The sequence below is a fragment of the Saimiri boliviensis genome, chromosome 9 (genome assembly GCF_048565385.1).
Source record: "Saimiri boliviensis isolate mSaiBol1 chromosome 9, mSaiBol1.pri, whole genome shotgun sequence".
Taxonomy (NCBI): domain Eukaryota; kingdom Metazoa; phylum Chordata; class Mammalia; order Primates; family Cebidae; genus Saimiri; species Saimiri boliviensis.
This window is the reverse complement of record NC_133457.1, coordinates 122,345,822-122,360,610: the sequence shown is the minus strand read 5'-3', so window position 1 is coordinate 122,360,610 and position 14,789 is coordinate 122,345,822. Positions and strand designations below refer to the sequence as shown.

General features: G+C 44.1%; 2 protein-coding genes across 2 annotated transcripts; one reads left to right on the top strand and one right to left on the bottom strand.

The window, feature by feature from the left end:
* The first annotated feature begins 1,399 nt into the window (after positions 1-1,399).
* Positions 1,400-5,068, top strand: ATP5F1E (ATP synthase F1 subunit epsilon). The gene is made up of 3 exons (XM_003932640.3): positions 1,400-1,538; positions 3,323-3,451; positions 4,912-5,068. The coding sequence occupies exons 1-3, from the start codon at positions 1,507-1,509 to the stop codon at positions 4,916-4,918; spliced, it is 168 nt and encodes a 55-aa protein (XP_003932689.1). The 5' UTR covers positions 1,400-1,506; the 3' UTR covers positions 4,919-5,068.
* Positions 5,069-6,888: 1,820 nt separating this feature from the next.
* TUBB1 (tubulin beta 1 class VI) lies at positions 6,889-14,445 on the bottom strand. Its single transcript, XM_003932634.3, has 4 exons — positions 14,185-14,445; positions 10,541-10,649; positions 9,897-10,007; positions 6,889-9,800 (listed from the first exon to the last, which is right to left on the bottom strand). The coding sequence occupies exons 1-4, from the start codon at positions 14,239-14,241 to the stop codon at positions 8,722-8,724; spliced, it is 1,356 nt and encodes a 451-aa protein (XP_003932683.1). The 5' UTR covers positions 14,242-14,445; the 3' UTR covers positions 6,889-8,721.
* Between the last annotated feature and the right edge of the window lie 344 nt (positions 14,446-14,789).

The window sequence follows — 14,789 nt, the reverse complement described above, 5'->3', positions numbered from 1 at the left end:
GTGCTTAGCATGATAAACTTCTAGTCATGTTTCCTATCAGAGAGACCAGTTATGTACATAACCACAGAAATAGTATAATCAAACTATTTTTAAATTCTCGTTTTCCTACATAAAAATTGTATAGCTTAATACTTTTTAGGACATTTGTAAAAGCAGATTAAATTTAATAAGGTTTCTGATTTTTTTGTAACCGGAGATAGTTTTACAAGTGAAATAACATTTCAGCTAAATACCACTAAATTGATATTTGATGAAAATCTGCCTTGTATAATTTCTGCAAATTATACTTGTTCTGAAAAAGGTTTCATGCCCTAATAAGAGATTTTTAAATCCTTATCCTTTGATTTTTTTAAACGCTGATCTAATTATAAAACTATAAAAATTTCATTTTCCAGTGCAGTTGGTTACGTTTTTTGAAATAGCTGGTAATTGATAGCTTTTACCTGTTAATCATAAATGCACAGCAAGCAAATGAATTTAAGAGGACTAAACTGGAATAAGTGTTCAGAAATGAAACCCTTGGACTATTTAATACTAAACTTGAAATGTGGATTAAGAAAAACTTTTGTTAATAAAAACTTTCTTTTAAGTATTGTTTTTCCTGATTATAATTCTTTTTAATAATTAAGGTGAAGAGCAAACGTTTGTGGTTTTTTTTCCCCCTCTTTGTGAGAGAAAACGCTTTAATTCCTAGACTGAGACTTGACCGCGTTGGATTAAGAGTTTGGTTCTCTAAATCACAGGCACTGAGATGAGCATTTTCCCTGCCGCGTGGCAGCTCCCCTGTGCGTCCAGCGGGTTTTCCTCACATTTTTCTTCCCATCCATCCCGGGCAACAGTGGCAACTGTTGCCTTACCCTCCGTCTTGTCACACATTGGAAGCAGGTCCTAGAACAGAAAACGCCAAAGGGGGTCGTCCCCCGGGTTTCCAGGGTTTACTGTCACTCTGGGAAAAAGGGTGCCTAAGCGTTTTTCTGAATCTCAGCTCTCAGGACACGCTTATCTGTCCACAGATTTTTAAAAAGCCGACGCCGTTTCCCTAAAGCGGGCGCAAAGCCAGGCCCTCGGGGCGACCGTCCCCGCACCGCCTCGCGTCCTCGCCTCCCGAAAGCACGCGGTTCCTCGGCCCCCGCGAGCGGGCTGGCCCCCCCCGGCCCTCTTGCCCCGGCCGCCCCCGCCCTGCCTACCCCCGTCGGGGTAATACGGAAGCCCGGGAGACACACGCCTCGGGAGCTCGCGGAGCCAATAGGTGGACGCAACCGGCCGGCCCGCCCGGGGATTGACACCCGCGGTCCAATTGGCTCCCCGGGCCAGGGGGCTTCCGCGGCGGGGCAACAGGGGCCGTGCGCAAGGGAGGGGCGGGACAGGAGGCAGTGATTGGCAGGTCCGCATGCCCCGCCCCTTCCGCTTCTATGGTCTGAACTTCCTGCGGCTGAACCGCCCGGCTGAGCCGACATTGCCGGCGTCTTTGCGATTCGACCCGACGCGCTCCGTTTTCTCGACAGCATGGTGGCCTACTGGCGACAGGCTGGACTAAGGTAGGTCCACGCCTCCAGAGGGAAGGGCGCCGCGAGCCCGGCCCGCACGCATCCAGGTGCCCAGAGGTCATGCAGGACGGCCGGGAGCAGCTGCCCCACGCGTGACCGGGACTGGATCGAGCCTCGGGTTCCGCCGCCAAGATGGCGTCGCTATGGGCAAAGCGCTCTGGAGGGCGCGGCCTCGGCCTCGCGTGGGAGTGCGCCTGTGTCCTGCCTCGCCTCCCGTCGGGGCGGCCCAGCACCCACAGAGTGCCCGTGGGCACCTTTGCGAATGGGAGCTTTCTCGACAGAGAGGTCAGCTCTTATTCAGCAAGCCTTTTCTTCCAGAATGGTGCTGAGCCAGGTGGTGAAGGTGGTACAGTCACAGCCACCTCGGGAAACAGATGGCTTTCCACGTGACCGCTGTTGGCAGCTTTGGTCTTTAATCCAGCATCGCGGTAGAGTCTTTTACAACGTTACACATATTTTTAAACTTTTAAGCCCTGTCAATCTCAGGTTTACTTATGTGTAAAAGCGGTGAAAGTCATTGGTAAACTGTAGAGAGCCCCTCACAAAGGTGAGAGTTGGTACCTGGAAGGATCAAATATGGAACCCGCTTGAGAACATGGTGTCTCACAGTGGAACCGCAAACCATTGGTTGTAGGTGTCACATCGGACCCATGCACCTGAATGAGCAGAAGTACCATGCTCCAGGTGACACACCTTTTTCGTTGACTAGATGATGTTGCACTTTCCATCTTGTGGGTATATGTGGCCGCTCTACAACTAAGCTTCCCGGTGTGCTGAGGTCAAGCAAGCAGTCTTGTAGAACTGGAGGATGGATGATCGACTACTGGATGTTAGGCCCAGTAGTAGATGCCATTTAGCCAACCCTCCTGTGATCCGTACCTTTTCACACTTTGTTTTTCCTCCTCCCAGCTGTCAGCAGGACAGGTATTCTCCTTTTATTCCATTGTTTTTTCAGGCGAATAAAGGTGGTGAAAAGGTTGACCAGCCTGAAGGTCACCCAGTTAGTAAGAATGGACGCAGGCATTGGAACTCATACCTGAGTCCCCAAAATAAATTCTAAAACGTGAGAAAATAGGCAGCACCCCTCCTCGCTTCCTGTTTTTCAAAAGTGTGAAAGGTGATCTGACATCTTTTGGAAACTACGTTGTTGATGGGAGCCCATCTACCAAACAGGAAGCAGGTTTTATGATTTTGCTAGCATTGATGATGTTCTCTAAGCACTTTTCAGTTTAATTTAGAAATCTTGATGAGGAAGTATTTTCAGTGGCAGATTTGTAACGCAGAATTCAGTATTCTCAGGAAAGCCTTTAAATAATTTAGTACAGGAAGAACTGTTTTAATTCAAAATAGTTTTTTCTCTTAATTAGGTATACCTCACCTTGCAAGAATAATTAAAGCTTTAAGGAGAGAGAATTGATTAATCATGTTATAATCTCTGTTAACATTTTGGTTTATTTTTTTTCTGTGCTGTGGGATTTTTTAAAACATCTATGCAGCTTTTATTTTGAATTAATGTACTCTAAAGAGAAAACAGTACAAAAAAGAAAAATCAGAGGTCATGCATCCAAACACCAGTTAATACTTCGGTACATTTTTTTCTAGTGTTATTTTTCTTTGTATAGATTCTTTTTGGCGTTAGTCATATTTTTAAATACAGTTGTACACTAAGGTACAACCAAACCAAAATAAAAAGTACAGGAAGAAAAGCGAAAGCACAGTAACAGCTGTCTGGCTGGAATATTGATAATTAACCATATACCTTCGTTTTCTCCCAGCTACATCCGATATTCCCAGATCTGTGCAAAAGCAGTGAGAGATGCACTGAAGACAGAATTCAAAGCAAATGCCGAGAAGACTGCTGGCAGCAATGTAAAAATTGTGAAAGTAAAGAAGGAACAATCTGTGTAAGTTACTGATTTATTTAGAACAGTTGCATCTGAAGTTTTTGGAACACCATAAAGATCAAAATAATTTTAGTTTTGGGTTCTGATCATTTTTTAGTCAGTGTATTTGGAAGTTAGTTATTGGGATAATATAATTTAAAGCATACAGGTTATAGAAGTCCTGTGGCCTAATAAAAAGAAAGTCTTTTCAGGCCCTGACAAGCAGAAGTAATTGGCACATTGATTTTCAGTTCATTTAGCAATGCTTAGGTAGAGAGCCGTCTTACTTTAATTAAACCTGTTTCATTTGTCTGCACAAATCAAATAATTTGGAGGATGAACTCCCCACTTTTATAATTGCTATTGGAGTTAACATAACAGTTCAAGAGCATGATAAATTGCAGTTCTTTATATTTTTATTTCCCCCACATCTAACTAATGTTTTCACAAATCACAACTTCCTGAACATAATAACTGCAAGTACAGGGAAGGGTCCTGCTGTTGTATCAAGCAATAAAATCTGCAACACCCTGCAGTGAATATTGTTTTGCTAAATTTATTATGCTTTCAGAGGGTTTGGTTCATTTTACTTTTTCAAAGATGTTGGTGATGTAAAGTTACATTCTCATGAAATTAAAAGTTCTGTACAGTTGCTAAGTATAGACTTTTGTGTTCCAGATTATAAAAGTGGTTTTATCTCTACTTTCTTGACACTGTTATTTCAAAGGTAGGCAAAGCAAATTGTCAGAGATGTTTTCCAGATTTAATTTTCTTGTTCTGCTTTTAAAAAGCTTCAGACCCGCAATAGCATGGAAATGTGAGAAACATTAATCCTTTGGCAGCTGGTGGTTAGGAGCAATTTTACTTATTGGAACTGTCTCCCCTAAGCAGTTTTTGTTTTCATTTTGAGTTAGTAAATATTTTATTACAAGTCTGGAGATGCAGTGTTTCGAATTTAGCCCTTTTTCTAGGGGCTGTCTAATCTCATAATTCTGAGTAATGAGACCCGGTTTTATGTTGGGTTGTTTTGTTTTAACAATAAGCTAACAGAAAATCGTTTAGCCTTAAACCGCTCTGCAGCAGAGCCACCAGACTCTGCATCAAACGCGGAGATTTTGCGGTGTCCTGGGGGTGGGGAATTAGTGTCCGACCCCCTTAAACAAAGCATTAGCCCCTCTCTGTTATGTCCTTCGGGATTAGGAACCTCACCTCATTAGCACAGGAGATGTGAGTGTCTTTTAAAAGCAAAGTAGTTTCTTTATTACTCGGAGAGTGTTTACTTTTACTCAGCCGAGAAACGCCTGCTGGACTAAGCCTGTGTACTTGAACCGGCACTTTTTACATCCAAGCCAAGGCAATGTGAATTATAGCCACAGTTATACAGTTCACTATAAGGAAGTTATTTCTGATATTCATGTTGAATTTTTAAGAAAACATCCTAGAACTAGCCGGCAACTGTTGCGTTTTCTTTTTCTTCCTAGACCCTGACTAAAACTTGATGTGCCGTATTTCCAAGGTGAAGATGTGTGGCCACATGTTACGGCAGATTGAAAAGGATCTTATTTCATGGAAAAAAAAAAAATCGTGTCTTGTTCATAAATTGACAGTGTCAATAAATTGAAGTATGGTTCACTGTTACTCTGGATTTTTAGTTTCTGTCAGACTTCTATTTTCTTTAGAGGAACTGTCTGCACAGCTGCATGATTATGGCCATATGAACCAGAGTTTCTTAAAAGCACGGGAAGCCAGATTTAATATTTAGTGACCAAAGGGATGCAGGAAACATTTTGAAAATCTCTCAAAATAGCTGTTTCGTGACATTAATTGGTGATCAGAATTATTTGCTGTCATTGAGGCTTTGTAGTCCCTTATTTTTGAATTGTTGTCAGAATAATGAATTGGTCATCAGTAACCTAAATGAAAATAATTATTCCATACTAAAAGTGCTTATTAGAAGAAATACTAAATTGTACTCAACGTTTTTTGTATTATGCACTTAAAACCTATAGATAAGAACAATTACTTTAAGCACAAAGTGCTTTTCACATTGTTTTGTAAATAAGAATCTTTATATTCTGGTAACATTTCTCATGGGAAATGAGGCAAAGCTATTTAGTAACTTGTTTGCTGAGTTGATGGCCAAACTAAAATTACAATCTAAAGTTTTTGACTGCGGGTCTGGGGCATGATGATCTCAACGCAGTTTCGTGGTGATTTTCATAGTGATTTCATTCATTGATTATTTAGGGATGAAGAATTGTTGCAAGTTACTGTTTTTATGTTTCTTTGAAACTTGGAAGCACTTGGCCAGGTAAAGTATCATTGCAAAGTTAATTGCCTGATTTTAACTGTATTTGGAGAATGGAGAAATCAATTTGAACTGGAAATTTTGAAACACCTTTCTAGGACCCGTTCTCGCTATGGTACTTAAGCTCACAAGAATTCGTCAGGGCCACTGGCAGCCATGCTGAGGCCAAGCCGAAAAGAAAGTCTTTGTCCCAGCTTCTGGGAATGACTTATTGTCCCAATACTTGACCTGTAGGTTTTATTGAATTTTCAGCACAGAGTGAGCAGGGAGGCCCAGCCGTTTGAGTGGGAAAGAGTGCCTTTGGACAACAGCACGTTAGGAGCCTCTGGAGTCCTTTGCCTCGGACCTGTCAGCCTGCTGTTTGCAAGTTAGGACACCTCCGTTCAGTGCTGTGGTCTCCGAGACTAAGGTACTAGGAAGCATCCTCCATTACAGGGAATAGGAATAAATAAATCACAGGTCTGAAGGGCCTTTTTGATACGGGTTGAATAAGGTAACTAATAAAGGGGCTAAATTATTTCCAGTCAAGTAATTAGAGATATGTTATTTATTAAGGAGGCAGATGGGATGCTTGAGAGGTGAGACTTAGGGACAGGGCTTGTGATATGGAAAGGAGTGAAGTAACTGAGTAAAAGACAAGTTTACCATCCAGCAGAGATTGTGAGAGGCTCTTTCTCTGTGATTAAAAAAAAAAATCCTGAACCAGTAGTATAATGAAATAAACTTCCTGCTTCCAGTGCTGCTGGGTAGCTGGCAGGACAGCTGTGCCCAGTGATGAGGTGACCTCGCTCAGACCAACTTGTGGGTATCCCACTAACTGATCGGGTGATGTTTGAGGGAGTCAGTCTCTTAGTTCACGTAGTCCTTGTGTGTGAAGTGAAGGAATCGGATAAGCTCTAAGATTCTGATTCTGCTGTCTCGGTCTCTGAGAGACCAATGTCACCGTAGCAACCATACTGCTAAAGGAATAAGCTCTTCAGAATCAGAAGGGACAGATTTCTCTGGGTTTCTAGTTTGTGTTTTGTTTTTAAATCTATTTCTACCATACAAAAGAGTAGGATGGTGAGACGCATTTCTAAATATTTTTAACTACTCAGTCTGGGTGGTTAGGCTTCAGGAAAAGGAATTGATTTAGTCTGAAATAAAGCAATTTTGCCAAATTATTTTATACTTTAATGATTACTATTGAGCAAACAAATCCTTACAGTACTGTAAATCACAAGTTTTCTAAAGGTTTAAATCCCTCTCTCCTTACATCTATTTCATTGCCTCTTTAGGTTTGGGAAGTAAAGCGCCAGAGGAAGCATGTGTGAATCCTTGTATAATCGCAGGGTGTAGGTCTTCAGCATTCAGGAAGTTACTAATTTCAAACTAAGTATATAGGTGCAGTGGTGCAGTTTCTTACTAAATCTAGTGCTTCTTGAACCACAAGTAGAAAGTGTTGAAAACATGATGGTGGTTTTGTGTTTTTTGAAGTTTGTAAATAGAAGACTTGTTGGTGATCCCAATTGCAAGGTTATTTTTCTCTTGATGTGTACTTTAGTTATTTCCTCATGATGCATACGTGAGAAGAGTGAAGTTTCTCAGAATGAGCAACTGTCATCCATTCACCTGCTATTTTTTTATTGCTGATTACAAAAGCAAATCAAGAGATGAAAACCCAGTTGCCTGCAAGTAAATATTTACTGCAGTGAGGGTCGGAGCATTTTCCCATTACCAGTTATCCGTGTATCAAATAGTGTATCTCAGTGGTAATTCTAGAGGGCCATTAAAACCCTGATGGTGCTGGAAGAGATGGCAGTGCTGCCTGTCAGAAATAGGTAAACTGTAATTAAGAAGTTATGGTTGATTTGATTGCGCTCTTGTGTATTTGGTCCTGTTGTAATGTGAGCAGATTAAAATGATGTCGTGGTTAAAGCTGTGTCATGCAAACATTTATGGCAACTTCTGCAAATTAATTTGAACTGTAAAAGTTCCTTAATGAGACGACGTCCTCCTCCGTAACTGAGAAGGACGCTGCAGCCGCTGCTGCTTCATTCCTGCATTTGAATGGTTGCTGATCAGATGATGTGCCCTTTCTCGAAGAGGCTGCCGAGCTTTTTGGGGGGTGATTGCTGAATGAAAGTGAAAAGAGCACTTCAAAAGAGCCTTTAAAAGGAAAACCAGGGATGATTATTAATGAGTTCCTGGGATCTAACGCTAAAAAGAAATTTAAAATATATAACCGTACATGTTCAAAGCTAGCTCTTCAGAAATAAAGATCAGAGGGCTGCAGATGAGTTTTGCTTGTCTTTCTGTTTTTCGTGTTGGGACCAGGTGTTTTTCTAGGGAGGACTGTGGCTTTTCTTTTTCCTCTCTTCGAGTTAGCAGGTTGTGTGCACAGGTCCACACAACATGGATTATTTCTAGAGGATGTTGACTTACACTGACCTTGGCTCTGTAGCTCTCCATGTACTAGTCAGGCACCTGGCTCTTGTGAACGCTGGCAGGCACAGGGAGGCAGGATGCCAGGCAGCATTTGCTCAGAGGAGAGAACCTAAGGGAAGAGTCTTAGTAGTCCTCGGATACCAAGTGAGGATTCCAGGGTGCTTATCAATGCTGCTCGAATTTAGAAAGTTAACACCAGCTGCGGTGGCTCCTGCAGATCCACACGTGTAGTCTGGATGCCTGGCATGGGGCATATAATAAATAGCCAGTGAACACTTTGAAACAAAGGGAGCACTTTACACTTTGCAGTATTTTTAAGTTAATAAGTACGCATTTAATGTCAAACTCGTCAAAGTTAGTAAATGTCAGCAAAGACCCTAATGCCTATCAGCTGCTCCCCACCCCGTCTCCCGCAGTCCCTGTGTTGAAGCTAATGATGAGTGCATATCATTCACTGTGCTGCAGTGCAGAATGGGTTTTGGAGTGCTGCAGGAGAAACACTAATCTAATGAGAAACTGTTCTGTAAGCGGCTCCGTGGCACAGCTTCTCTCACAGTTAATGTCCCTTATCTTCTGGCTCCATTTCTGCCTCCTCCGTGACCTCTTCATTTTCCTCTAGAACTGCTTTGGCATCTTGAAATTGTTGGTACTCAGATACCAAATCATGGATGTTACTTTCAGCTTCCCCAAACTCGTTTATGTCCATCCCTTCGCTGGTGTACCAGTGCACAAAAGCTTTCCTTTTGAACATGGCTGAGAAATGCTCAGAGACCCTATTAAAGATCTCTTGGATGGCTGTGTTGTTGCCAATGAAGGTGGCGGCCATGCTCAGCCCCTGGGGCGGGATGTCGCAAACAGCCACCTTGACATTGTTCGGAATCCACTCCACAAAACAGCCGCTGTTCCTGGTCTGCACGGAGAGCAGCTGCTGGTCCACTTCCTTGGTGGACATCTTGCCCCGGAAGATGCAGGCCACTGTTAGGTAGCGGCCACGGCGGGGGTCACAAGCAGCCATGGTGTTGCGAGCGTCGAACATCTGCTGGGTGAGCTCGGCCACGGAGAGGGCCCGGTACTGCTGGCTGCCCTGGGCCATGAGCGGGGCAAAGCCAGGCATGAAGAAGTGCAGGCGGGGGAAGGGGACCATGTTCACTGCCAGCTTGCGCAGGTCTGCGTTGAGCTGACCCGGGAACCGGAGGGAGGTGGTTATGCCACTCATGGTCAAGGACACCAGGTGGTTGAGATCCCTGTAGGTGGGTGTCGTCAGCTTGAGGGTACGGAAGCAGATGTCGTAGAGGGCCTCATTGTCAATGCAGAAACAGGCATCTGCATTCTCAATCAGCTGGTGGATAGACAAGACCGCGTTGTAGGGCTCCACCACTGTGTCCGACACCTTGGGGGAAGGCATGACACTGAAGGAATTCATGATCCGGTCCGGGTAGTCCTCCCTGATCTTGTTCATGAGCAGAGTGCCCATCCCGGAGCCTGTGCCCCCGCCCAGGGAGTGGACAATCTGGAAGCCCTGCAGGCAGTCACAGCTCTCGCTCTCGTGCCTCACCACCTCCAGGACATTCTCGATCAGCTCAGCTCCCTCCGTGTAATGGCCTTTGGCCCAGTTGTTGCCAGCCCCAAAGTTACCTGTGGCAAAAAAAGAGTAACCAGCAAGGTGAAAAGAGAAGGGCACCATTAAGGCATCCGCCACTCCTCCTGGTGGAAGCTTCTGGAAAAACCTACCATGGACAAAACTGTTGGGTTGAAAGAGGGCTCCTAATTTGCTAGATCGAATGCTGTCCATCATCCCAGGTTCTAGGTCCACCAAGACTGCTCGGGGCACATATTTCCTACCTGTGTAGAAAAATAGGAAAAAGTCCGCATGCTTGTTTTTCTAAAAGTTAATGTTTTATCAGAATAGACCTTGCCATACTGGTCCAAAAAAATCATGGATATTCTAGAAAGGGGCCCTTGGTAGGTTGAGATTTGAGTATCTAACATCGCATTTTTGACCCCAACAGCAATCTCAGAAATCTGTAGAATGCCCAAGAAACACTTTCCATCGTGGCTCTGCGATAGTGCCAGTGACAGAGATTCTCTTCTTTCATATTGGAAATGATTCTGGTTTCATTTGTGAAACCACAGAGGAAAGTGAGTACTTCACCTGCTTGTGTTAAGGTGTGTGCCCCATCCAGCAGCTTCTTCCCCAGTCCTGCCTCTTGACCAGGGGCTGGGGACCCACCACTCTGGGGATCCTGCTGCCCTGCCTGCCGCCTCCCTGAGCCTGGTCATCACTGCATTGACATTTCTGTCTCCTTGGCCTCTACCCTTCCTTTGTCTGTGTTTCCAGTTGCCAGATCACTGCTCCCAGAGCCCCCCGGGCCTACCGTAGGCTTCGTTGTAGTACACGCTGATTCTCTCCAGCTGCAAGGCCGAGGCCCCGCGGTCACTCCCAGCTGAGTCGATCCCATGCTCCTCACCAATCATCTCCCAGAACTGAAAGCAGGAGGAAGGTCAGAGTAAAGGGACCCCCCAAAAAGGCTGTGTTAGTCAAAGAGAAAGTTAGCACTCCCAGGCCTGTTTCCCTGGGGTTGCCTGACCCTTCCCAAGCCATTCTTTTGGGGCCTTTTCATAAATAACCATGGCATCATTTACTTTTTGCCTCTACTAAGCAATATTGAAGTAATATGAAGGCTGCATTTTCTCCCCACCTGAACTTAAATAAAATGTCACAAAATACTAAATTGGATTGTGCTCCTATTAACTTGAGGCCATTATATACATTAAAACTGTTTTTAGAATTTAACATCAATGTGTCTCTAATTTCTCTTTATAATGCTCCAAGCTAGTAAAGTGTAGATTCCATTAAAGGAAAATAAACTGAATTTTTATCTGATTTCACAACAATACTTCACTTTGGGGATTTCTTTTCATGAACTTTTCCAAACAACCCATAACTTGGACCTCTATGCATGATTTTAAGTAATATGCTTTTTTTTTTTTTTTTTGAGACCGAGTCTCACTCTGTCACCAGGCTGGAGTGCAGTGATGCAATCTCAGCTCATTGTAACCTTGGCCTCCCGAGTAGCTGGAACTACAGGTGTGTGCTACCATGCCCAGCTAATTTTTATATTTTTAGTAGAGATGGGGTTTTACCATGTTGGCCAGGATGGTCTCCATCTCTTGACCACGTGACCTGCCCACCTCAGCCTTTCAAAGTCTCTTGACCACATGATCTGCCCACCTCAGCCTTTCAAAGTGCTGGGATTACAGGCATAAGCCACCATGTTGTTGTTTTGTTGTTGTTGTTGTTGTTGTTGTTTTTGAGACAGAGTTTTACTCTTGTAGCCCAGGCTGGAGTGCAATGGCATGATCTTGGCTCACTGCAACCTCCACCTCCTGAGTTCAAACAGTTTCCTGCCTCAGCCTCCCAAGTAGCTGGGATTACCTCCCAAGTAGTCATCCGCCACCATGCCCAGCTACTTTTTGCATTTTTAGCAGAGATGGGGTTTTGCCATGTTGGCCAGGCTGGTCTTGAACTCCTGACCTCAGGTGATCCACCTGTCTCAGCCTCCCAAAGTGCTGGGATTACAGGTGTGAGCCACCACACCTGGCCAGTAATATGCATTTTTTATGACCAGGTATACACACAATTCAAAATTATACATAGTTGTCCTCTAGTAACTATTTGAAACACATGGCCCTTCCAGTCACATACATAGTACTTATTAACATAAATATGTGCCAAGCTCTTAATATGCAAACAGTTACTGGGATGAGTCCTTTTGATCACCCTGAAAAGCACATATTAAAATGCAATGAAAATGTATTCACATATATTAAAATCCCTGAGGGTATGTTAAAATCCCCAATCATAGGCCAAGGTCTTAGGAACAAGGCATTCATGGTAATCTGCCGGCACTGTTCAGGGAGTGGAAGAATAATCAAATTCAAGTTCTAAGATACCCCAAACTAAATGTGTCTTAAAGTTCTTATGGCTCCAAATTTATGAGTCGGCCAGGACTCTCAACACTAGACAATGCGATTCTGGAGTGAGAGCTGAGACTCTATCTAAAGCCAGCCACCTTCTCCCGAGGGCCCCTCTCTGTATTATCTGCCAGCTTCAGTGCAGCAGGGCTCATGCCTGCCACTTCTCTGTGTGTTAGTTATGAATGTCTTACCCTGAGGCATGGAGGAATGGTGACTTCTTTTCAAGCAGTAATGTTCTTTGCCCCGGGTTTAAAATACCTGCGTTTAAAAGCCGTAGTTGCTTCCTGGCAGCATTACTCACAGTAGCCAAAAGGCAGAAACAACCCAGGTGTCATTGATGGATGATGAATGTAGGTGTTTTAAAACCTGACTTTTAATGCAACTCATACTAGTAAAAGGAAATTCACAATAGCAAAGAGAACACGATAAATTTTGCACAGTGCAATTGGTCATCTTAAAATCAAGACTGGAGATCATGGGTTCGGGCACCTGTGTTCTTGGGGTTGGCCTATTAGGTACTTCATAGAAAATCTCAAGCAGGGGAGGTAAGAGAGAAAAAAATAATTTATCGTCCAGAGGGTATATTTTGATGAATTCTGCTACTGTACACAAAACTTTTTTTTAGGTCTACTCTTAAATTTTCAATTGCATACTAATAAAACAGTAATTGGTGGATTTTTTCTTTGTTGTTTTGTTTTGTTTTGTTTTTGAGATGGAGTCTTGCTCTTATCACCTAGGCTGAAGTGCAGTGGCAAAACCTCAGCTCACTGCAGCCTCCTCCTCCCAGATTCAAGCAATTCTGCCTCAGCTTCCCAAGTAGCTGGGATTATAGGCACCCGCCACCACACTAGGCTGATTTTTATATTTTCAGTAGAGACAGGATTTCACCATGTTGGCCAAGCTGGGTTTGAACTCCTGACCTCATGACCCGCCTGCCTCAGCCTCCCAAAGTGCTAGGATTACAGGCGTGAGCCATCATGCACGGCCAGTAATTGATTTTTTTAAGCTTTATAATAAACATGAGAAGGGAGGGAAAAGACACCTTAGTGACAGGGTATAGAAAGTTCCTCAACAAACTTCAAAAAGCTGTTTTGAGACAAATTACTATTTTTAGATATGTAAAGTTCATTATTAAGATGATAAAAGTGGGCTGGGTGCTGTGGCTCACACCTATAATCCCAGCACTTTGGGAGTCCAAGCTGGGCATATCACCTGAGGTCAGGAGTTCTAGACCAGCCTGAACAACATGGTGAAATCCTGTCTCTACTAAAAATACAAAAGTAGCCAGGTGATGCATGCCTGTAATCCCAGCTACTCAGGAGACTAAGGCAGGAGAATCACTTGAACCCAGGAGGCGGAGGTTGTGGCGAACCAAGATCATGCTATTGCACTCCAGCCTGGGCAACAAGAGCAAAACTCTGTCTCCAAAAAACAAACAAACAAACGAAAAAAACAGAAAAGGGAAAAAAAGATGATCCCACCCAGTACTTTGAAAGGCTGAGGTGGAGGATCACTTGAGCCCATGAGTTCAAGACCAGCCTGGGCAACAAAGTGAGATTCCCCATCTCTCAAAAAAATAAAAAAATTAGCCAGGCATAGTGGTGCATGCCTATAATCCCAGCTACTCAGGAGGCTGAGGCAGGAGAATAGCTTGAGCCCAGGAGGTTGAGGCTATGGTGAGCTGTGATTGTGCCACTGCCCTCTAGCCTGGGCAACAGAGAGAGACCCTGTCTCAAAAAAAAAAAGATGATAAACATACTATATAATGGTTGGCATTTATTGTACTTATGTATCTATGGACAAAATTAACATTCTAAGCCCTTAATGTGTCTTGTATCTCTTTAATTAGAGATTATTTCCTTATTTTCCTGTGTAAAAAAAAAAAAAAAAAATTGAGAATTATTGTAAAGCCTGAAGGCATTGTAGCAAGTGCATGAAATCTTCTAGACTGATTGTGCTCCCTGCTCACTTAGGGTGTTCTCTTGGTTGTCTGCCTCTATGGACCGTGGCAAAGCTAGGATTATAACCAGACGTTACTCACCTTGGCTCCGATCTGGTTGCCACACTGGCCAATCTGAATGTGGACAATTTCACGCATCCTTGCTTTGAGCCCAAGTCAGATCTTCACAGAATCCTCAGACTCTCAGAATCCAGAGCTTCGGTTCACTGGTGTGAGCCCAACACAGCTGTGGTCATTGCAGTGGTGGGACTGGCTGACCAAGCCACCCTCACAGTGTGACCCAAGGGTGTGTCCACCCCAGAGGCCCAGCTCCCTGCCCTCAGCCAGTCCTGGCCCTTCTCTGCTTTCTGCATGTCATGCTTCTGGGAGGGGGTGTTCTTCCTCTCTCAACACAGAATACTGCCCCATCATTTCCTAGAGAGCGAGTGCAAGATTAAAGGCCGCCTTGGTGCACAGGGCCTGGAGGCTGGCACTGTTTGCAGACCTCTAGGCGCCCATGCTTGCTCTGATGCCCGTGGTGTGATGACTGGCTCCTCGCTCACCCAGGTGACCAGACCACCTCCAAGGGCTTTTCCTGTCCAACTTCCCAGCCCATTTTCCAGACTTTGGTCCCCAGAAGCCCCGTGCTCTGATACAGTGAGAGGATCCACGGATGGACCTGGCAGGTCACAGGTATTGCCAGCATC